Source organism: Lipophrys pholis (assembly GCF_963383615.2).
Source record: "Lipophrys pholis genome assembly, chromosome: 23".
In the NCBI taxonomy this organism is placed as follows: Eukaryota; Metazoa; Chordata; class Actinopteri; order Blenniiformes; family Blenniidae; genus Lipophrys; species Lipophrys pholis.
This window is the reverse complement of record NC_137645.1, coordinates 4,247,837-4,268,271: the sequence shown is the minus strand read 5'-3', so window position 1 is coordinate 4,268,271 and position 20,435 is coordinate 4,247,837. Positions and strand designations below refer to the sequence as shown.

The following is a 20,435-nucleotide window of genomic DNA, read 5'->3' as shown; positions in this document are numbered from 1 at the left end:
GCTTTTATTTCAACTTTAGTTACGTATTATATTGAATCCAACAATGAGTATTGTGTTATTTAATCAGTTTATATTAAATCATATAGCACATGCACATTTTGAAATCTAATTGATATTCCTTGAGAGATATCTCTAATTGATTTAAGGATTTGTATTTCACGTAGATTTTTCTGTTTAATAGATAAGTAATTGTTTATATATCATAGTTTTTTTTTAAATTAGGCCGCAGAAAAACGGGCCAGTTCCCTTCCTTGACAACAGCTCCCTCTGCTGACGTCACTCCCTAACAACCACCACTATGCTGCTCCATGTTACAACCATATAATGGTTGGAAAAAATCCCTCTTTTGAATTATTTTTTCTTTTCTTTATATTTGAAGAAGGTTTGATGTGTGTAAAACTCAAACAAAATGTCCCAAGCATGCCTGAGTGTAACTGATTTGCGCAGTGTTTTCAAAAACATGTAGATGTGATTGTGTTTACAGCCATTCAAAACACTGTGCATCGCTTTCTGGTATCAAGTAAATTTATTTAGTGCACAAAAAGGCGAGACTAATAACACGACTATTATTACAGAGGAAAACACAGGAAACAGAAGCCCGAGGACGGTGACACACACACAAAACAAATCACTGTCACCAAGTACGTGAGATTTTTACTATTTACACATGGAAAAGACTTGTGAATGAGGCGTCATACATCCAACATCAACTCATGATTGAAAAAATGGAATTTAAGAGTGAATTTGCTGCAAATATTGCTTCTCTGTGGCGTGACTGGTGGTTGTTCAGTTTCCAGTGATGTGTGGGAAGCATCTAAACATCTCATGTATAAAGTGGGATGTGCTTTTTTGTGGATATCTGATTGGAGCTTAATGGCTTTAAAACAGCTGTTTAAATGTACAGTATGTCACATTATCCAACCCTAACTGGCTGAATCACTGCTGCCACCAAATGAACACAAGTGGCTTTGCTTAAATCTTTCATACTCCTTTAAGTTAAAAATAAAAGCTTACCGCTGATATAAAGATGAGAAGTTGTCATGACATTTTATCCTGAGAGGAACAAGTTATTTAATTCATTTGGATGAAATCTAAATCAATAACTACCAGCAGCTGCTGTTGTGTTAAGACAAGTTGGCGAGAATCAATTTTGCTTTGTCGTGTCTAAAAATATTAACTTCCAAATTTAGGCTGATCAGTACCCGATGGTGCGTTCATGACACTGAGGATGTGGAAACCTGTGGAAAAAAGAACTGATTCTTTGACTTTTACATTTCCCACTAACCAGTATATCATGAACTTTCTAAATGTATTTATTCTGCTCTTTTAAAAGTGTGGTACTTTTCCATTTCTCAGAAACTCTCACATTTCCATGTTGATGACATTAACTGTTTTCTTCCTCATTAGAGGCTTTTATTTTACTAACCAGTTACATTTCCCCCCTCCCAGTTAGTCACGAACGCACCATAAGGCCTGTTTAATGGGAGAGGTTCGAGCACACAGGTATGGCAGATCTACAAGGCACCAAACGTGGAGCATCAAGAAAATAATGGCAGGAGCAAACGCGGTAAAAGTCCTGCAAGGTGTCAGCTCTGGTTGTACCCAGGAGTGTGTATTATTCATATGTATTATTGGGGCCTTTGTACAAGTCATGTGGCTACTGTTACCGAGTCGTCTAACAGCTGTGATCATGTAACTCGACAGTAAAATGCAAAATATGTTCTCACACACAAAGAAACATTCATTTTCATGCATTCGAAAACACTTTAAATAATGGCAGCTTAGCTTTACAATGTACATCAACGTTTCTGCTCCAAAACCGAACCACCAGAGTCCAGCTGGACTTCTTTGTCTCACAATCAGATTATTCATCGTCAACAAATTCCAGAGGCGTTTTTTTTCTTCTTCTTCTTCTAAAAAGTGGAACAAGGCTTTGTTATCAAAACTGCAAATTGGGAAAGCCTCTGAATTTAGAGCAGGCATTCACGGTGAGGATAAGTGCACTACACATCCACCTGTCTCACCAGATTGAGCTCCACCTGTGCCTCCACGTGGTCGGAGTCCGTGACCACAGGCAGTGGGAAGGCACCCTCTTTACTGCCAGCGCCGGGGATTGTGGGACATCGTGTTCACACGGACGTTTGCTGTGAGGGGGTCTCGCTGGTGATCGTCAGGTTGGGGAGAGTGACATTAACGCGCTGCAGAAACGGGACCGGCGGCACGCGGGCGCCGCTCTGTGTCTTTAGCTAGCTTATGCATTCTTTGGCAAGGTTGTACAATCACGGAAATCAACAACAACGATGCCTGCGTGGACACAAACTCACCCAATCACTCTGTACGGGTGCAGTACGGCGGCTGAGAAAGGAGTCGGCGCAGTGTGGTGTTGTCACATATCGTTTGCATGCTGTGCTGCACTCTTCCTCCTGGGCCACCGTGGTCGCAGTGAAGTGCATGATGGGACATTAAACTGGAAAACAGATGTGAAAAAAGCTTGTGGCGCTCTAGCTTCTCTTGGTCAGAGGCCTGGCCTCTCGGACGTGCTTGGCACCCCTCTTCTCCGTCTTGACCTTCTCCCTCACCTTCCTCAGGCGCCGTGGAGGCGGCGTCCCTCTGGACTCGCTGTCCTCCTGAGCGCTGGACGTGTCCATCCCGTCCCGCTCTTCGGGAATATTGGGAATAGCCCCGCTGCTCCCGTCTAAAATGTTCCTGAGGGACGGGTCTTCAGGCGTGCAGGTGGCCGTGGTGCCGCTCTCACTGCTGCTCAGGTCCTGCTCCTCGCTGTACCGCCCCCCTCGGCTGCGGTGGGACAGGGACGAGGCCCTGATGGACGGCCTGTCCCGCTCTGTCTCGCGGATGCTCTGCAGAGGCTCGTTCATGTCCACGCCCGAGTCCAGGCTGGTGTCGTTGCTGCTGGGTGGGCGGTGGCGGCTCTGCAGCTCAATGATGGAGTGGCGGACCTGTGCGGCCGGCTTCCCGTCCAGGGAAACGAACCAGGCTCTGGCGTGAGAGGACGAGGACTTGCCGCGAGTCAGCTCCAGTAAGGTGCGCTCTGAAATGCCCTGGAGCTCGCTGGGCACCCCGTGCCCACTGCTGAAGGCCTGCATACCGGCAGCCTCATTCAGAGTCCCCGGCACAGACACGGAGGACTCCAGGAGGTTACTGTAGCGCCCCCACACCCCGGCGTTGGGACCCTGACCCTGTGGGGGAGTTTCTAGAGGCTGTGGGTCATCCTGGCTGCTCTGGTGTGGACTGCCCCCTCCCTGGGAGTGGTGGTGTTGGACTTTGGGTAGTGTCTGGGTGTAGCCGTCTTTGCTTGCAGGCTCTGAGTGGGCATCGTACTCCATGCCGTTACGGGGGAAAGTGGCGGACTTACATCCTGACAGCTGCTGCTCCGGACCCCCGAACAGCTCCGGGCCCTGAATGATCGCCACCGGCTGGTTGTAGAGATGAACCAGCTTGTCTGGGAAGAAGTCCATGTTGGCCTTCTCGGACTGCTCCCGCAGCCGGGCCAGCTCCTCGCTGTTGATGTAGTGAGGCGGCAGGGAACCCTTCAGCCGGTCTGCAGAGATGTTCTGGTACAGGGGGGCAGAGGGGCGACCCCCCGGATCCTCCACGTAGATGTTGTAGTTGGCCTTGTGCCTCGGCGTGGACAGCGGCTCGCACTGGATGCTGCACGAAGCCAGGCTGTTGTCTCCGGACCGGAACAGCAGCCCCTCCTCCAGGTCTGTGGAGGTGGTCTGGTCTTTTTTCACCACTGTGAGTTTGGAGAAGCGAGCTCTCCTCCGCCGGGGCTCTCGATGTGAACCTCTACGCGCACGAGAAAGAAGAACAGCTTCAAACTACGAGTACATGTCTACCTCTGAACTACACGAAAGACATCTCTGTGGGTTTCTTACCCGCAGTGGCACAGCAGCAGGGAGAGAAATCCAATGACGATGGCCAGAGTCCCTCCGAGTATTCCCGTCAGCAGGTAGGTGTGGTACGACATGAAATCAAAGGAGCTCACATGTGCCAGGTAATCTGGAAGGTTCAGGGCAGATGGGAGACGGGGGTCAGTGCCACTCAGGCAGCGGTCAGAGGTGAAGGTGCAGGTCTGTGAGGGATCTACCGTTCGATGATGATGATGATGACGATGAAGGCATGGGAGCAGCGATCCAGTAACCCAGGTGGGACGCAGTGTAGGTCCAGACCAGCTCGTTTCCGACTGTTTTGACTATTCCCAGTCCCTGATTCTCCCAGGCGCCTTCCCACGGGAGACAGGAGAGTTAACCAGCCTCTGCTCAACATCAGAGAGTCTCACATGCTCCTTTTATACCCAATCATGCTTCCCGTTAATCAAATCAGACCTGTCACTGCCTTCAAAATGTCAAGTTAGCTCATACTTGTATAAAACCATACATAGCAGTGACTGAAATGTGGGTTTATGGGACTTTTAGATGATTTAATCCTGTTTCTATTTGCACTTTAATCATGATTCCAACTTTTAGCTTGAGTCTAAAGTTTCCATTTTCTCAGTTGGTTGCATGAACTTGGAGTCCCACCTGTCTTCAGGTTGAAGGCCCAGGCCGGCACCGTGTCTGCGGCCCTCAGGTGTGTGTTGCGTCCCAGCGGCAGGCTGATCTTGATGGGCCCTCGGACCTGGAGCTCCTCGGCTCCGGAGTACAGCAGCACGCAGACGGCCGCCACAGCCTTCAGCTCGATGCTCCTCAGCACTGCAGAAGTCAGACATGTGACATCTCCTGCTGCTACTATATTTATCTATTACATCACAAAGAGGTTATGGACTCAGGGGACTCAAAACACCTCTGGGAAAAAATCCTGTGGTAAAAAAGTGATAATCCAAGACAAAGGCTCATTGCTTGAAAAATATACCAATAATATCCTGAAATAATTACTCAATTAAAGTAATGTCTAGATTTGTGATCAGTTACTTTGAGCCCTGATAAGAACAAATTCAGTTTTTTCTTGGAGCATGTCAGTACCTGGTTTACACTTGTACCATTTGATCACAATAAGGTCTCATCTGCATAGAGTAAAGATGGATCATGTAAATCCTTCAGGGGTCCCAGGACAGACCATTGTGGCACACCAGTACCAGTGTGAGAACAGAACGGTGGCATATCACTCCTTCAAGGTTCTTAACATAACCAAATCAAATGTTCAATCTAAACCACAAATACATTGGATTAAAGCTTTGACTCCAGTTTCTTGTTTACCTGATTTGTTGCTGATGATGCCCGGAGTGCAGTTGCTGCAGTCCTTGGCCAGGTGGCGCTGTGGCACGGTCAGATACGCGCTCACTGAAGACACATTGCTGCTGTCAGGGATGGTGAGGAGGGCTTTTGGGAACTTGACTTTGGGCTGAGAGGAGCTGTCTGTGGGAGAAAGTGGAAGTTATTCAGACCAGGTGTGTGTGTGTGTTTGTGTGTGTGTGTGTGTGTGTGTGTGTGTGTCTGTGTGTGTGTGTGTCTGTGTGTGTGTGTGGACTCACCAGGTAACTTTGCAGCAATGAGCACTGAGTCCTCGAACAGCCAGATGTTTCCCTGACTGTGAGGGAGCAGCAGCAGCGTCACTGCAGAGAAAACTAACGGAAACAGGGAAGAAGGTCAGACATCCCACTCAAAGCTTTGACCCCGGACGTCACTCAAAAGACGATGATGTGTGTGTTTCAACAAAGGAGCTGAAGCAGTAAAAATGCTGCTGTCTGAGTGATGGGCTCAGGTGTGTGTAGCCTCCAGCAGATGGCGCCACTGTGTGAGCATCCTTCATCTGCGTGAGCAGCACAAAGGAGGCCGCTGCTTCTCTCCCTGCATCCTCCCTCTGAATCACCAGCTGGAGGAGCGCAACACACACAATGGAGGCAAACCACCCCCAAACATTAGGGACCCCCCCTTTCTCCTCTCCCCCCCACACCCCCCTCCTCCACTAACATGTGACTGAGGACAAAGAGGAGTCATACACCTCCACACTGATTCTTACTTGGTCTCTTGGAGGTGCTCCATGGCAACGGGCCGGGCACGTAGCCCTCCATGCGGCCCAGCAGGATCAGACCTGGGCCCCCCGGGCTGTACTTCACCCACAGCAGGACCTCCCCCGTCTCCCCCGTCCGGGCCGAGCTGCTCACGCTGTGGTTCAGGTACACGTCCACCCGAGCCCCCGACAGGGGCTGACGGGTTACAGCGTCCTTCACCAGAACCTTCAGAGCAAACAGGGCCTCTGTGGGGAGGAAGAGGAAGAGGAGGAGGAGGAGGAGGAAGAGGGGGAGGAGGGAGACTGTAACCTCACGACATGAAGATGTGATGAGACTATGAGCAGGATAAATAATAGATCACAAACAGCAGACAGGAGCTCTACATCTAATCATTCCACCGTAAACAGAAATCATTGGCAGAATAGACTTTCAAAAAATATATTATTATCCAATAAATGATAAGAGCTTTGTTCTATTGTCTTACAGAGGGGAAATGACTTACAATCATATCAAAGTGATCTGCCTGTCTTTATAGACCAGCTAAGATTCATAAAACAGCAATAATTTCATTTATTTGAGCTCTTTTGTGAAACTTTTCCTCTTTAAAGTCATCATTATTGTCTTTTCTCCCATTTTTAAACATTATTTGATCATTGATTGTATAGAAACAGACTTTGTTTATGAGGTTCAACATGGAAACGGCACAAATAAATCAAAACACAGAGTGAAGAGGCCAAAATGCGACATGAGGTTTTTCTCATTATTTTAGGTCTCTGCAAAACAAAGAGTGACCCATTTAATAGCAGCTTTACATGTGCAAACAGAGGTAAACATGCCATTTATTATAATTTTTTTGTGCAAATTTAAAAAAATTCTGTGAAACTCAAAGTGAGTGATTTGTCTTTAAACACCGGCTTCCTTCAGAAAACAGCTAAAAGTGTAAGTTATTGCCAATTTGGATGAAAACGTTCCAATTTCCTCAACATCATTATAGTGAAAAGAAGCCTCAGAGAAAGTGAAAATATATACCTTTGCTTTTCTTTAGAAATGACGAGGACAATTGTCATTACTTTGAATATTTCCTAATATTTCCTAGGCTCTGTATTCAGAGGATTCAGCATGTAAACAAAAATAAAGCAGAACGGAGGTAAACACGTCATTTGTGGCCACGTCTGGTGGAAATGCCTCCATTGTTCCACATTATTTGAGTGTAAACAGCAGATTGTGTCACAGTTTGAAGCCTCACGTTTGCATTAACATTAATAGTGAAGGCAGTTTCCGTGCGGATCAATATAATCCTGCATAATGACTTTTAATTAGCCTGGATCTCTGCTGCCTGTGGGCCTGCGAACAATGAGCGCAGCTCCTCGTGTTTACCTGCGGAGGATCCGGCGGCTCGGTCCGGAGCCGTGCTGTCGGTACCGACCGTCCCACCATTGTCCCCGGCCGGGGAAGAGGAGGAGGAGGAGGAGGAGGAGGAGGAGGAGGAGGCCGGGCCGCCGCCCTCCTCCTCCGCGGCTCTCACCGCTCCATCAGGCCGCAGGATCAGCAGCAGCAGCAGGACGAGCAGCGGCGGAGAGGAGCGCACGGCGGCGGGCATGACGAGGCGGGGACACGGCCCAAAGACATACCGGAGAACCGGAGAAAAGCTCCGGGGCGCAGAGAGCTCACAACCCGGGACTCGGCCCGATCATGGAGGCATGGAGCGTGGTGATGGCGGAGCAGACTGAGGGGAAGACCCCGAGGAGGGAGGGAGGGAGGGAGGGAGGAGGCACACACACACACACACACACACACACACACACACACACACACACACACACACACACACACACACACACACACACACACACACACACACACACACGGGATGATGGAGGATGCTGGTGCTGAGGCTGGGCGTGTGTCACCGAGGATCCTTTATTTAGTGAAGATGAGCCACTCTGAAAACAGAGGATGTACACAATGAGGTGATTAATGGAGATCAATAAATAAATGGGGAAATTAGTTTAAAATAACAAAATAAAATTTGGACAACTAATATATTATTTATTATTAATAACATTTTTAATTAAAAATAATAAAAACAGAATAAATTGAGTTCTGTATGTAATATTTAGTGAATTTTTACATCCATAACCTGAATGAAATTACTTAACTTAAAGTTTCCTGCATGACGCTCATTATATTATGATAATTCTGGAGTTGTTGAATCTCTCATTGTCACGTATCCTGCAGCTGCCTTCACAACTGTGTCAGCAGGTGGCGCTGTGCTGCTGCATTTTGAGAAATTCAGCCTTTGTTGTGCTCCCTCAGATGAACGTAACCGCCAAGGGGGCTTTGTTTTATATATATATATATATATATATAAAGAACGAAAAATAAATAAAAAAGACTCAGACATGTGTGATTTAAAAGGATGAAACATAGATGATAGGTGCTCTAGTTGAATACAAAGTACAAATTTGCATTGTTCAGTCCTGAACTGAATCACTGATATATTATTTTTTATGGCCGATCATTGACGAGGGTAGATCTTTCCAGTTCTTTATGTTTTGTTTGAACTTTGGGTTTTGTGGTATTGTCAAGCCGAGATGATATGTACATAGCTTAAAGGGTAAATTTTCAATCAAACCTGGTGAGTTGCCATTGGATAGAGGCAAAATATAATTTTTAAACCAGTTTATTGTGAACCCAGAAAGAGCTTTTGCCCCCAAGAGAATGGGGATTGATTTCCCAGGGTTTGTAGGGACATTATCACATCATCTGCATCTACAGCTGTATGTAGGCTCATGAGAATTTTTATGCCTTTTACCTTTATTCCCTTCATGTCTGGGTGGGCAGCCCTGTTGTAGGGAATGAGATTGTGAGAAGGTGGTTGATCTATAACTATTGGTTATGACCATATATTAACTTATCCCAGGCTATAAATGTTTCACCAAATCTAAAACTGATTTACAGGCTTGGTATTTTCTCTCCACTGTGATCTCACTTCCTCACCCTTCAGCCTATAGGGAGACATCTGCATGGAAAGATGAAAGGAAACATATTTAATCAGCTTTTATTAAAATGATTGATCCAAAGTGTAGACTGAGTGACAAACACAAACAGGTGTGTGTGTGTGTGTGTGTGTATGCGTGTGTGTGCTACATTTTGCTGTCAAACATCAACAAAACTTTACATTTATTAATCACAGGAGTGCAAACCTTAGAAAACAAAGAGATTCGATACAAAGTGCAACATGAAGAGTTGTAAAGTGTGAGTGAGACACATTCAGAGAACTTTAAAAACTAATAAATATTGCATCAATTAGATTGAATATTGGTCAAAATATTAAGAGTTACCTTCATTCACATACCAAATGAGCCCAAACTGACAGGGTGGGATTGACTTTTAGCAGCATGTTGGCAGCAGGAGGAATCCCTGATTAGTCGGAGTCCTTAGTTTAAAATCAGTAAAAAGAGTGAGTTTATTGCACAGAGCAGCTTCCTATTGGCACGGTCACAGTCTCTTTATATTTGGTCTCATCCTCCCAGCGAGTGAAGCTTCGGGTCAGAGTGCAGCGGGGGAACCCCAGCCAGCGGGGCGCGCCGCTGCACCACCGCTCCATCAGTAGCAGCCGTCCCTCCAGGCGCTGTCTCGCAGGGCACTGAGGGTGGACAGGCTCTTTGGAGGCGTCAGTAAACTGAGAGCAGAGAAGCTGGTGAAGTTAAGTGTATTTATCTGCAACATCTAGATTGTTTTTGGTCATTTTTGACTGAAAACAAAGATCAGTGCAGACAGATTCTTGATATTTTGCTTACCTTCGCGTTGATTGGACCACCTTGCTGCGGGGGGTGGAGCTTGTGGTGGCCACAAAGGAGGCGGGTCGGGGGAGGCCGCTGCGTGGAGTGGTGGCAGCTGCGAATGTCCCCGCTGCCCCAGCAGGTTTACTGAGGAGGGGGATCCCACTGTTGGCCCCCCCAGCAGTGCTCAGGGCCTGCAGGCTGGTGGAGGAGGACAGACAGAACGAGCCTTTGATGGTCGGGCTGACGTACGCCGTGGCTTTCAGCGGCTGCCGTGACAACGAGGAGAAGTTCCCCACGCTCTGGACCCGGTGCTGCAGCTGGCCTGGGGAGGGAACTGCAGGGGAGGCCGGAAAACACACGATTGGACACAAATCACATTATAGATTCTACTTTTGAAAATAGAAAACAGGTTGTTTTTTGGGGTGGGTTGGGTCGGGGGGGCATTTTTTAACAGAAACTCAACAATAAAGCGTCTCACTTGTGTTTAAATAAACCTGTTTAGTAATTGAAGAAAAAAAGAAATGAATGGGAGAAAAACACAATTCACACAAATGAGATAAAATGTGTTTTTTGGATGGAAAGTCTTCATGTTGTTGCAGCATTTGCAGTTTTTCTCACAGACTCAACACAGATAATCTATCATTTAGTCTTCATTTGCTTAATTTCCACCTTTCTCCAACCAGAACTTGTTGACTGATGTCTTTTTTTTCCCAAATACTAAGAAGGAAGAGGCGTCTTACTGGAGGACTGCAGTCGAGCCAGCCCGCTGCAAGAGTCGAAGCTCTGGCTGTTACGAAGCAGTGAAGGGGAAGCACTCGGATTGGTGGGGACGGGCACACTCGGCATGCTGGGAGCTCGCACAAGGTTAGGCATGCTCCTCCGCAGCTTATCTAACAGGAGAGACACAAGAAGGGTGAAGATAAGGAGATTAAAGCAGGTCAGATTTTACTGCACCAACTCGTCGCAGAGTCCTGAACAATAAAGTTGAGAGAAGAAGAAGTTAATCGGTTCTTTTGTCGCAGGTCGCACAAGGCCAGCAGTCAGATATAAACTGCTCGCTGTGATCTCATCAAACTCTCTCCACTTGCCGCCTCGGCGATCAAGAGGCTTACGCCGTTATTCTTACATGAGCAGATGGGAAATGATCTGTGTGCAGACTTACTGTCAGAATCGGCTGGACGCCGTGGTGAAATATAGAGAGAAACATGGAGAGAGATCACATCAGTGACAAACACACTCCTACTGCAGGCTCACCGGCTGCTTAATAACTTCACAACTCCTCACCTGATCCTGGTCTGAAGGCCGGTTGCTGCTCGGACAGACACGGGCTGCCCGCCGCCGCGACCGCGCCCGCCGCCTGAAAGGCGAACCCAACGGAAGGGCAGGGCGGGGTGGAGGGGGTGGAAGGAGGGGTGTACAAGGAGCTGCTGCTTCTTCGCCAGTCTCGCATGCTGGAGAACGTGTGGGAGTGCGGCAGGCGGGTGAGGCGCGGCTGCGGCGGAGGCAGGAGGCCGTAGTCTTCGTCGTCCTCCTCCTCGTCTTCCTCCTCCAGGCCGGGGCCGGCGCTGAGCTGGCTGAGCTGGAAGCTGAAGCTCTGACTGCGGCGGCCGGCCAGGACGGATGACACGCTGGCCAAGTCCTGCCTGAGACCTGAAGGAGCGAGACATGAGGACCAGGAGGGTAAACACTCACCACACACACACACACACACACACACACATCACCTCCTGGGGTTAATGAAGCTGAAGTAGCGATGAGCTCTGAGGTCTGGGTTACGTTATTAGAGAGGAGGAAACCAAAGAGACACACAGACGTGAATCAGCGACTGAGGAAACCACGAAGAACAGCTTCAGCTAATGCTAACAGTTCGCTCAGTGTCCAGGACTCAGAGAAGTTGGCGCCACACTCCTGAACTCTGGAAACAAGTGGGAATTCCCAGTTGCTGGTTTTGCGCCTCGTGACGGGACTTACTCTCCTCCTGCAGCCGGGCCATCACCTGGACGTCCGTCAGGTCCTGTAGTTTGTATCCCAGACAGATGGAGTCATCCTCCACCTCAGACGCTCCCAGGTCGCTGTCCACGGACGACTGTGGGCTGAAGGCGGTTCCACGCAGGCTGCGGCCTACACACACACACACACACACACTCTGTCATTCTCTGCTCGGAGTGACGATGGAGAAGTGAAGAGTGCTGAGGCCAGTTTAAACACAGTCTCTTGAATTACACAGACTCTCCGGGTCAGATAAAGCACTGAGGCTGTCATCACACAGACCAACTCTCCTCACAGGAACTCGTCTTCACAAGTGATCCTGAACTCCTTCCTCTAATTTACGGCTCAAAAGAGATGAAGCTGGTGTCAAAACTGTTTGTTTCTACCAAGTACAATAAGTCCAAAAGAGCCATTAGTGGTGCTTGCATGAATCATTCCACACAGATTAGATGTGAGAGGTTAGAAAAACCTTTACAAGGCTAACAATAACGCCTCGCTATTATTTTAATCACTCTGATCACTCAGGCCAACAGATCGGCATATTTCAGAGCTTTTTAGCCTCAAGCACACGCAAGGACCTATTTTGCAATGCTTGTGGTAAAGGTCCTCTATAAGTCTGGCCCCTGGGGCAGTTTGATGCCAACAACGGGTTTTTCCCTCAGTAATAATGCACTGCAATCTGCCGCCCACTCACCCTCCAAAATAGTTCATCCTGGAGCTAATGAGCAACAAGCTGCAGTGACTCCATCCTCACTCCTACGCCTCACATGAAAGACAGCCAAATAATCTGGAGAAAGAAGCCAGAGCGTGACCCACTTCTCTCCGAGGGTCCAGAAAAAGGATTCTTACTGCGAGCCAGCGGGTGGGGGAAGAAGGTGGGAGTCCTCTCAGCTACGAGGGAGAGCTCCTTACCGATGGGGCTCAGGGTCTGATGGAGGGACGAGTGGAGCGGGGAGGAGAAGGATGGAGCTGGGGACCACAAACACACAGACTGATGGATATAGTAGGTCAAAAATAGACAGGATGGAACATTTCAGCCAGGTGTGCATTGACGGCCGGCCGGACAAAGGACTGGTGTGAAGCTGATGTACCATGTCTCTCGGACTGAGGGGTGGAGCAGGGTTTGGTGGACGGAGACGCCGGGATGGGAGACACTCGGCTCAGAGGAGGTCCGGGGGAGGAGCAGGAGGAGGGAGAGGGGCTGGACAGGGAGCTACGCCACCTGGAGACTGAGGAGGGAGGAGCACAAGGTAAAGAGCACGTCTACTCAAATATTTTTCTAAAAAAGTGCTAAAGCTGATGGTAGCTATGAAGCTCTCCCTGTAACCGTTAGAAGTGAACATTTCCCTCTCTTGCAGCACTCTTTAGCCGGCACTGATCCCTGGATGCTCTCTTCACGATTACCCAGTAAACAGGTTAAGTAACAGTCTTTTCCTGTGGATCACCTCGGAGGTGCGTGGGAGCCGTCAGACTGTAATCCTTCCACAGCTCGTTATCTAACAGCTCGATGACTTAAAGGAAGCTGTGAACGTCTGAACATGGACAGACACTTTTCTGCTTCCTGCTCCGACTTAAACGATGCTGGCGATCGGTGGCCAGATGAAGTTGCTCCAGCTGTGCGCTGTGTTGCATCAGTATCAGACGCCCGGCCTGCAGTCCCTTTCTCTTTCTGTCTGCGGCTGGTTACAGCAAGATGGAGAGCCGTTTCCATAGTAACCACTTACATGAAAGACCCCCCCCCCCCCCCCCCCCCCCCCCCCACACACACCTCTTGTTTCATCGTCTGACAATGTAACACAGAGAAAATCCTCCTTTTCAAAACAAGTTTCCTCTAATAAATCTGAATACTGAGAGAGAAGTGCGTGTGTGTGTGCGCGCGTGTGTGTGTGCGTGCGTGACCAGCTTGGAAGCTTTGAATGAGGCTTTGTGCTCGTCTGTGTGAGCCGTTAGTGACAGACACTGCTGGTGAGGTAACCTCTGCAACAGTTTGTGTGTAATACTGGTTCTGTTTGGTCGACATGTTTCTTTTATTTTTGTGTCGACTGATTGAACCTTCACTCCACTGGTAAGTCCATTCAATGGTTGGACGTCAGCAGTGAGATGCACACACACCTACCTTGTTCCAGTCGTAGAGACAGTGAGCGCCTGGCTGCCTCCACCTCTGACTTGGGGTTGTCCAGGCCCTGCCGACACCACTGTAGAGGGGACAGAGAGTCCCGGGGGGGCTCTCGGCCCCGGGGGGCCACATATAACCTGGAAGGTCAGGAGGGAGACGTCTCAGTGGAAACAATAAAACCTGACCAATCAGATCTTAATGATCCTCGTGCAGAATGAGTCAGAATTAATGATAAAACCTCTGCTGACAGGTCACTTGAGTTTATAATCAGACAGAGTCAGAAGTCAGTGCTTCTCAAGTACCAAGTAAACATGTGTTTAAAATACATCAAACTGTAACTAGTACACACCTTGTGTTAGAATAAAGTAACAACAGTCACTTTTCCATGCAACACTTTAGCTTTTCGTCATAACCAATAAGCAACAGCACTTTCTAAGAAGTAACTAACCAAGTACTCATTTTCAGTTCCATTACTATTCCAAGTAACTGCATATTCTATGCAACTAGTTACTCTTATTTACAGTAATTAGTAAGTCATTTCCAGTAACTTGTCCCAGACTGATAGTAATAAGATTGAAATTAAGTGACTAGTTACTTTTCTATGCAAGTTAAGAGTTAGCCTTTATATTCAGTAATCAGGTGGTGATTAATTCAATTAAGTCCTGATTTTTAGAGCCGAGGTGAACTTAAAATATTAGGCTCACCTCCTCCATCTTCACCTCCTCCTCCTCATCATATCTTTACCTCCTTCTCCTCGTTATATCTTCACCTCCTCCTCCTCATCATCATCATATATCTTCACCTCCTCCTCCTCCTCCTCCTCATAATATCTTCACCTCCTCATCATCATATCTTCACCCCCTCCTCCTCCTCCTCCTCCTCCTCCTCATAATATTTTCACCTCCACCTCCTCCTCCTCCTCCTCCTAATATTTTCACCTCCTCCTCCTCCTCCCCTCTCGGGGCCCTGCAGGATTGTGGAGCCCCAGAAACAAAGCCCCCTCCAGGCTGCAGCAGCAACAAATGGTTGAACTCACCAGGTCTCATCGGAGGACTCCGCGCCGTCCACGCAGTCCAGGTCCAGGAGCTCCAGCTCGTCCAGAACCGACGGCCCGGGTCCGTCCTCCTCCTCCTCCTCCTCCTCTTCCTCTTCCTCGTCCCCGGCAGCTCCGTGCGGCTGGAAGTAGTCGAAGGGCTCCTCCGTAGAAACGAATGACCCCCGGGACGCCTGGCAGAGCAGAGCGGGCAGCGAGCCGGGCAGAGGGCCGGGCAGGCAGAGGCCGGCGGTGGAGCCCAGCACCGGTCCGGAGCTCCGGTTCCGCAGCTGCTCGTTCTGCCGCTCCAGCCTCCGAACCAGCTCCTGCAGCTTCTTCACCTCCAGCTCCGCGCTCAGGCTCTTACAGTCCACCTCCGGCATGACCAGCACGGCCGCCTCCATCACACCGCCACCCCTGATCAGATCCAGGCGGTACGACAAGCTGTGCAGGGCCGACCGCTGTGCCCTCAGTCCGGGTTCTGCTGCTACTCCTCCGCCTGGTACCGTGTGGTTGTTCACCCACCCCATCGGAGAACACATGACTCCACCCCGACACACGTGGTCTCTTAAAGATGCCACACTGTCACTTTGAAACAGTCAAAACTTCACACACTGTTTATATCCCCGTGGAAATACTCATCATTTTTACGTCCAAGTTTTTTTTAAACCTTTTTATAATGATAACTAATGTATTTAGTGATTATGAATCGAACACGGTGAGTTAATCAAATAACGGTGACACGCACCTGTTCGTTATGGTCGTACATCTGGTGACACCTGGTGGTCAGAAATGGTCACAGCAAGCAGCAGGTGAAACAACCAAAAACATAAAATCAACAAAAACACAACATAAAAATTGCAAAAATGTAATTGTCAAAACACACTGCATTATTTGATATCATTCCAAATGTATATGAAAAATAATATGAATAATGATAATATTTTACCAGGTAAATAGAAGACAGAATGAATAAAACATTAAAAACAGAAAAAAACGTTATTATTTAAGATTCCTTATTATAATTATTGTTATTATTATTATTTTAAATGGAAAAGAGGTTGAATAATTTCAGTGAAATAAATTAAAACGTATAGTAACACACCAAAGAAATGTATTAATGTAACTATGAAATACTCAAAATGCTGATAATACTACTACTACTACTACTACTACTACTACTAATAATAATAATAATAATAATAATAATAATAATAATGCATTTTATTTATAGGTGCCTTCAAAACACTCAAGGTCACCTCACAAATGTTTAAAACAACAAACAATATAACAACACAAAACAGAACAAAACAAAACACAGCTAGAATAATTAAAAGGACAAACAACAGTGCTTTGTGTGTGTGTGTGTGTGTGTGTGTGTGTGTGTGTGTGTGTGTGTGTGTGTGTGTGTGTGAGTGTGTGTGTGTGTGTGCGTGTCTTTTTTTCAGTTATTCATATTTTTATTTTATTTCTTAAACAAGATCAACAACAACAAAAATACAAAAAAAATATACAAAAACAAAAGTAATAATACAAAAAGTTACCTATTTGGCAGTACACAATTCGAACATCACAGTAACATACTCCCATAATTCTATTGTAGAAAATGTAAAGCTCACGCTCATCTTTCTGTCAATCCATCTTCACAGTGTCACATCAGTATTTTAAATGATTAGTTTCATTTTTATTTTTTAAATTCACTCTGGGATTGATGTAAGTATTCTCTATTCTATTCTATTCTATTCTATTCTATTCTATTCTATTCTATTCTATTCTATTCTATTCTATTCTATTCTATTCTATTCAAGCTTCGGATTTACCATGGCAACGGAAAAACCCGCCTTTTGCAACATCTGATTGGCTCAGTTCAACGCTCTTGTAATCCTAACCAATCATTACGTCCCGCAGGGGTAACGGAAGTCTTCACGACTGGTGTGTGGTAGCCAATCAGAGGCGAGAAGGGGCGGGCCAAAACGCTTCCAACGGAGCAAATGCCAACGGGGCAGTTTAACTATCGTTAGAATTAAATTAAATAAAAAAATATATTAGTTTGGATATATTTATTTGATGTATAAACGAGCTTTGAATACTTAAAGTAATGTGTTGCACGCTTATAGTGTCAGGAGCAGGAAGAGCAAGAGGCGGAGGAGGCGGAAGAGGAGGAGGAGGAGGAGGAGGAGGAAGAGGAGGAGGAGGAGGAGATGTACAGGGCGTGTAAGGAAGTGATCCTGAGAACAACAGGAGCTGTATCAGCAGCCTTTTCCACTGTCAACATGCCTGCTAAGAAGGTCTGCATCGTGGGGTCTGGAAACTGGTAACTGTGACTTTCTCCTGTGATCTGAACCTGAAGCTGATCCTCCAACCTGCGGCTTCCTTTCAGCCTGTGGTTCTTCCTGCATGTTTGACGGCTGCTGCTGCTGCTGCAGGACCTTTCCTCGTCTTCTCAAAGGACTGAAGCAGCATGTAGCAACTTGCACAAGGATTTCCTCTCTTTCTTCTCTCTGTCTGCGTCGTAAACAGATTTGCTGTGGATCTCTGTGTCTCTCGTAGATTCTCTGAACCGGGTCACATTTTTAACCGCCAGCGCTTCATACCCAACATCTGTAATAAGAATTGTCCCGAAACAGACTCCAAATGTTGTTTTTGTTGTGGAAAGGTTTGTGTGACGCACTCTGTTTAGATAAGGATCAGTGAATAAGCTAAAAGAAAAAAGCTTATAGGCCGATTTGAAACCAGTCAAACAAGCATTTTGAAGCATTCTCGTTTAGATAGAAATGATCGTGTTCAGCCAATGTACAATCATCTTGACTCTTGGCTAAGAGCAGTTGAAAATTAGTGAAACACCTGCTAAACCATTCAGTGTAAGCTGCTGACAAAAAGATGTTCAGTTTCTTTTCACATGCCCTGCTGTCAGACTTTTTTATTTTATTTTGGACCTCAAACAGCCCCTTCAGTCCTAAAACCTGCATCTCTGTTCCAAACTACGGTGGCTGGTTTCTCTCTGCAGGGGGTCATCCATTGCCAAGATCATCGGGCACAATGTGAAGGGCTCGAACCGCTTCAACCCGATGGTCAGCATGTGGGTGTATGAGGAGATGATCGAGGGCCGGAAGCTGACAGAGATCATCAACACGGAGCACGAAAACATCAAATATCTGCCCGGACACAAGCTGCCCAAGAATGTGGTGAGAGACTGAGTTAATTTGAATAGTAAAGTTTAGTTTGAGGCAGGAAGCCAAAACATGTTGCAGTGAAGGTGCAACTCAAAAACTAAATTCACCAGAGACACGGAATCAAAAGATAAAACAAACAAACACTGAATTTAAACTGTAAAGGACTCAGAGTCGATCCCTCTGGTCCCACATGGAGTTAATAAACGCAGGAGTTAATGAACAAAAAAGAAACGTTGGTGTTTCTAATAAAGATATGAGTGTGATCAGATGTTTCTGTGGTTTAAATCTCAGGTTGCTGTTCCTCACATCACGGAAGCTGTGAAGGGCGCGAACGTCCTCATCTTCGTCGTGCCGCACCAGTTCATCGGCAAGCTGTGCGACCAGATGAAACCTCACATCACGGAGGGAACCATCGGCATCTCGCTCATCAAAGTATGAGCCCGCCGTGCTCCTTCAGACATCACGAGGAGTCCTGTGACTCAGAGAGGAAGTGTAACACGGGAACTTCTTGTTTGTGGCTCAGGGTGTGGATGAGGGGCCGGACGGACTGAAGCTCATCTCTGACATCATCAGGGAGAAACTGGAGATGGAGGTCAGCGTGCTGATGGGCGCCAACATCGCCAACGAGGTGGCCGACGAGAAGTTCTGCGAGACCACTATCGGTCAGACCCCCGATTCATCTACTTTCACAAAATATGGGTGTGTGTGAGCCAGTTAAATACCTGTGTGTGTGTGTGTGTGTGTGTGTATGTGTTTGTGTAAGAACAGGGGCTAAAAACGAAGCAAATGGGCAGATCTTCAAAGAGCTTCTTCAGACACCAAACTTCCGGATCACGGTGGTCCCAGAGAGCGACACGGTGGAGCTGTGCGGCGCCTTGAAGGTAAAACATCCCACAAAGACTTCATCTTTCAACAATGGTTTGTGAGGGTGACCTCCTAACAGAGGAGGCTCTCCCCGTTTCCAGAACATCGTGGCAGTGGGCGCCGGCTTCTGTGACGGGCTAGGTTTCGGTGATAACACCAAGGCGGCGGTGATCCGTCTGGGTCTGATGGAGATGGTGGCCTTCGCTCGGCTCTTCTGCACTGGCGTCGTCAGCTCGGGAACTTTTCTGGAGAGCTGCGGCGTGGCTGATCTCATCACCACCTGCTACGGAGGGAGGAACCGCCGCGTGGCCGAGGCCTTTGTCAAGACCTCCAAGGTTTGGATAAATATACATTATGTATATACACTACTAGATGCATCTATGTCTCTCTTACATTTATATAGTGCGGGACACCTTTTCCATCTTAATTCTAATTTATTTCAATAAAAATACAGGTCTGTTTTTTTAATGTGTGTGTGTGTGTGTTTAGTCGATCTCAGAGTTGGAGGCTGAGATGTTGAACGGTCAGAAGCTGCAGGGTCCACAAACATCAGCTGAAGTCTTCAAGCTCTTGAAGAAGAAGAATATGATCGACAAGTGAGTCAACAACATCACATACACACACAAATTCTGTGTGACACACTGTTTGCAATATCTGTGTATGTGTGTGTGTGTGCAGGTTTCCTCTGTTTGTAGCCGTGTATCAGATCTGTTTTGAGGGCAGAGCGGTGGAGGAGTTCATCACCTGTCTGCAGAACCACCCGGAGCACATTTGAAGGCACGTGAACGCAGCACGGCTGCACCTGAACGCACCAGGACTGCACCCGCAGTTCACCACCAGCAGGGGGAGAGAGAGCCCGTGGAGAAACTGTCAGGAGTAGTTCTGACTCCTCTCAGTTTTTAATTCGTCACATTTCAAACCCAAAGCTGCACAATTTTTTCAGTCTTCTACTACATTTTGTCTGTTGTTTAAAAATTGTTTAAAACACTTAAAACCTAAAGTGTCCTTGTATGCTGTTAATCTTCAAACCAAGAATCCTCTTTTTGTTTTGTGAGTTTTGATTTATAATTAAAGTGACTTCATTGAGGTGCAAATAATGTGTGTGTGTGTTTGTATATACTATGTGTAAGTATGGTGAAAAAGAGAAAGTTTAAACATTGTTTACTTCACATCACTTCTCTCCCCTGCGGACCCCCGGACACAAAGGCCCCGGTGTCATTTGGGGGCTGTGGTGGTCCGAAGAGACTACTACAGGTTCCCATGAGAACGCAGCGTCCCTCAGGTCTCTTCTCCAAGCACACACTGTCATCGGGACCTTTTTCAGTCCGGCCCCAGAGATCGCCTGATTCAAAGAGAGGACCCACCTTCATATGAAAGGGGAGCTTAATCACCAGGGTAACACACACACACACTGAGGGGCCCTTGGAACAGCACAGGATGGATTGTTTGTGAACTTTTTGAGCTGTGAACCATAAAATGTAAAATGAGCCTCAACACAAAG

The 20,435-nt window shown here is 47.2% G+C and overlaps 3 protein-coding genes across 6 annotated transcripts; 1 reads left to right on the top strand and 2 right to left on the bottom strand.

The window, feature by feature from the left end:
- Positions 1–505: 505 nt before the first annotated feature.
- fam171b (family with sequence similarity 171 member B) lies at positions 506–7,806 on the bottom strand. Its single transcript, XM_080492687.1, has 8 exons — positions 7,349–7,806; positions 5,980–6,216; positions 5,492–5,584; positions 5,217–5,375; positions 4,542–4,712; positions 4,109–4,243; positions 3,897–4,020; positions 506–3,807 (listed from the first exon to the last, which is right to left on the bottom strand). The coding sequence occupies exons 1-8, from the start codon at positions 7,569–7,571 to the stop codon at positions 2,502–2,504; spliced, it is 2,448 nt and encodes an 815-aa protein (XP_080348813.1). The 5' UTR covers positions 7,572–7,806; the 3' UTR covers positions 506–2,501.
- A 1,210-nt stretch (positions 7,807–9,016) lies between these two features.
- On the bottom strand, positions 9,017–15,385 carry LOC308127937 (SLAIN motif-containing protein 1-like). Of its 2 annotated transcripts, XM_080493365.1 has the most exons (9): positions 14,901–15,377; positions 13,865–14,001; positions 12,840–12,977; positions 12,598–12,717; positions 11,731–11,880; positions 11,044–11,409; positions 10,500–10,649; positions 9,775–10,093; positions 9,017–9,656 (listed from the first exon to the last, which is right to left on the bottom strand). In XM_080493365.1, the coding sequence occupies exons 1-9, from the start codon at positions 15,299–15,301 to the stop codon at positions 9,581–9,583; spliced, it is 1,857 nt and encodes a 618-aa protein (XP_080349491.1). In that variant the 5' UTR covers positions 15,302–15,377; the 3' UTR covers positions 9,017–9,580. The 2 variants fall into 2 exon arrangements, with proteins under 2 accessions (XP_080349491.1, XP_080349492.1); XM_080493366.1 differs by lacking the exons at positions 12,598–12,717; positions 12,840–12,977 and having other exon boundaries at positions 14,901–15,385.
- A 1,670-nt stretch (positions 15,386–17,055) lies between these two features.
- On the top strand, positions 17,056–20,014 carry LOC308127665 (glycerol-3-phosphate dehydrogenase [NAD(+)], cytoplasmic-like). Of its 3 annotated transcripts, XM_080492856.1 has the most exons (9): positions 17,105–17,185; positions 17,278–17,553; positions 17,905–18,082; positions 18,362–18,502; positions 18,594–18,732; positions 18,839–18,951; positions 19,036–19,269; positions 19,424–19,530; positions 19,613–20,014. In XM_080492856.1, exons 3-9 carry the CDS (start codon positions 17,966–17,968, stop codon positions 19,707–19,709), a joined length of 948 nt encoding a protein of 315 aa, XP_080348982.1. In that variant the 5' UTR covers positions 17,105–17,185; positions 17,278–17,553; positions 17,905–17,965; the 3' UTR covers positions 19,710–20,014. The 3 variants fall into 3 exon arrangements, with proteins under 3 accessions (XP_080348981.1, XP_080348983.1, XP_080348982.1); XM_080492855.1 differs by lacking the exon at positions 17,278–17,553 and having other exon boundaries at positions 17,056–17,211; XM_080492857.1 differs by lacking the exon at positions 17,278–17,553 and having other exon boundaries at positions 17,060–17,185.
- Positions 20,015–20,435: the final 421 nt, after the last annotated feature.

Excerpts from the sequence above, each read along its gene's own strand:
- LOC308127937 (XM_080493365.1), bottom strand. The coding sequence starts at position 15,301 with ATGGAGGCGGCCGTGCTGGTCATGCCGGAGGTGGACTGTAAGAGCCTG. Across the intron at positions 12,718-12,839 it reads CCCTCAGTCCGAGAGACATG|CTCCATCCTTCTCCTCCCCG; the intron begins GTACATCAGCTT and ends TGTGGTCCCCAG. Across the intron at positions 9,657-9,774 it reads GTGGTCCAATCAACGCGAAG|TTTACTGACGCCTCCAAAGA; the intron begins GTAAGCAAAATA and ends CTCTGCTCTCAG.
- LOC308127665 (XM_080492855.1), top strand. The coding sequence starts at position 17,099 with ATGTACAGGGCGTGTAAGGAAGTGATCCTGAGAACAACAGGAGCTGTA. Across the intron at positions 18,503-18,593 it reads TCGGCATCTCGCTCATCAAA|GGTGTGGATGAGGGGCCGGA; the intron begins GTATGAGCCCGC and ends TTTGTGGCTCAG. Across the intron at positions 19,270-19,423 it reads CCTTTGTCAAGACCTCCAAG|TCGATCTCAGAGTTGGAGGC; the intron begins GTTTGGATAAAT and ends GTGTGTGTTTAG.
- fam171b (XM_080492687.1), bottom strand. The coding sequence starts at position 7,571 with ATGCCCGCCGCCGTGCGCTCCTCTCCGCCGCTGCTCGTCCTGCTGCTG. Across the intron at positions 4,244-4,541 it reads GGCCTTCAACCTGAAGACAG|GCGCCTGGGAGAATCAGGGA; the intron begins GTGGGACTCCAA and ends TCCCGTGGGAAG. Across the intron at positions 3,808-3,896 it reads CTGCTGCTGTGCCACTGCGG|AGGTTCACATCGAGAGCCCC; the intron begins GTAAGAAACCCA and ends TCGTGCGCGTAG.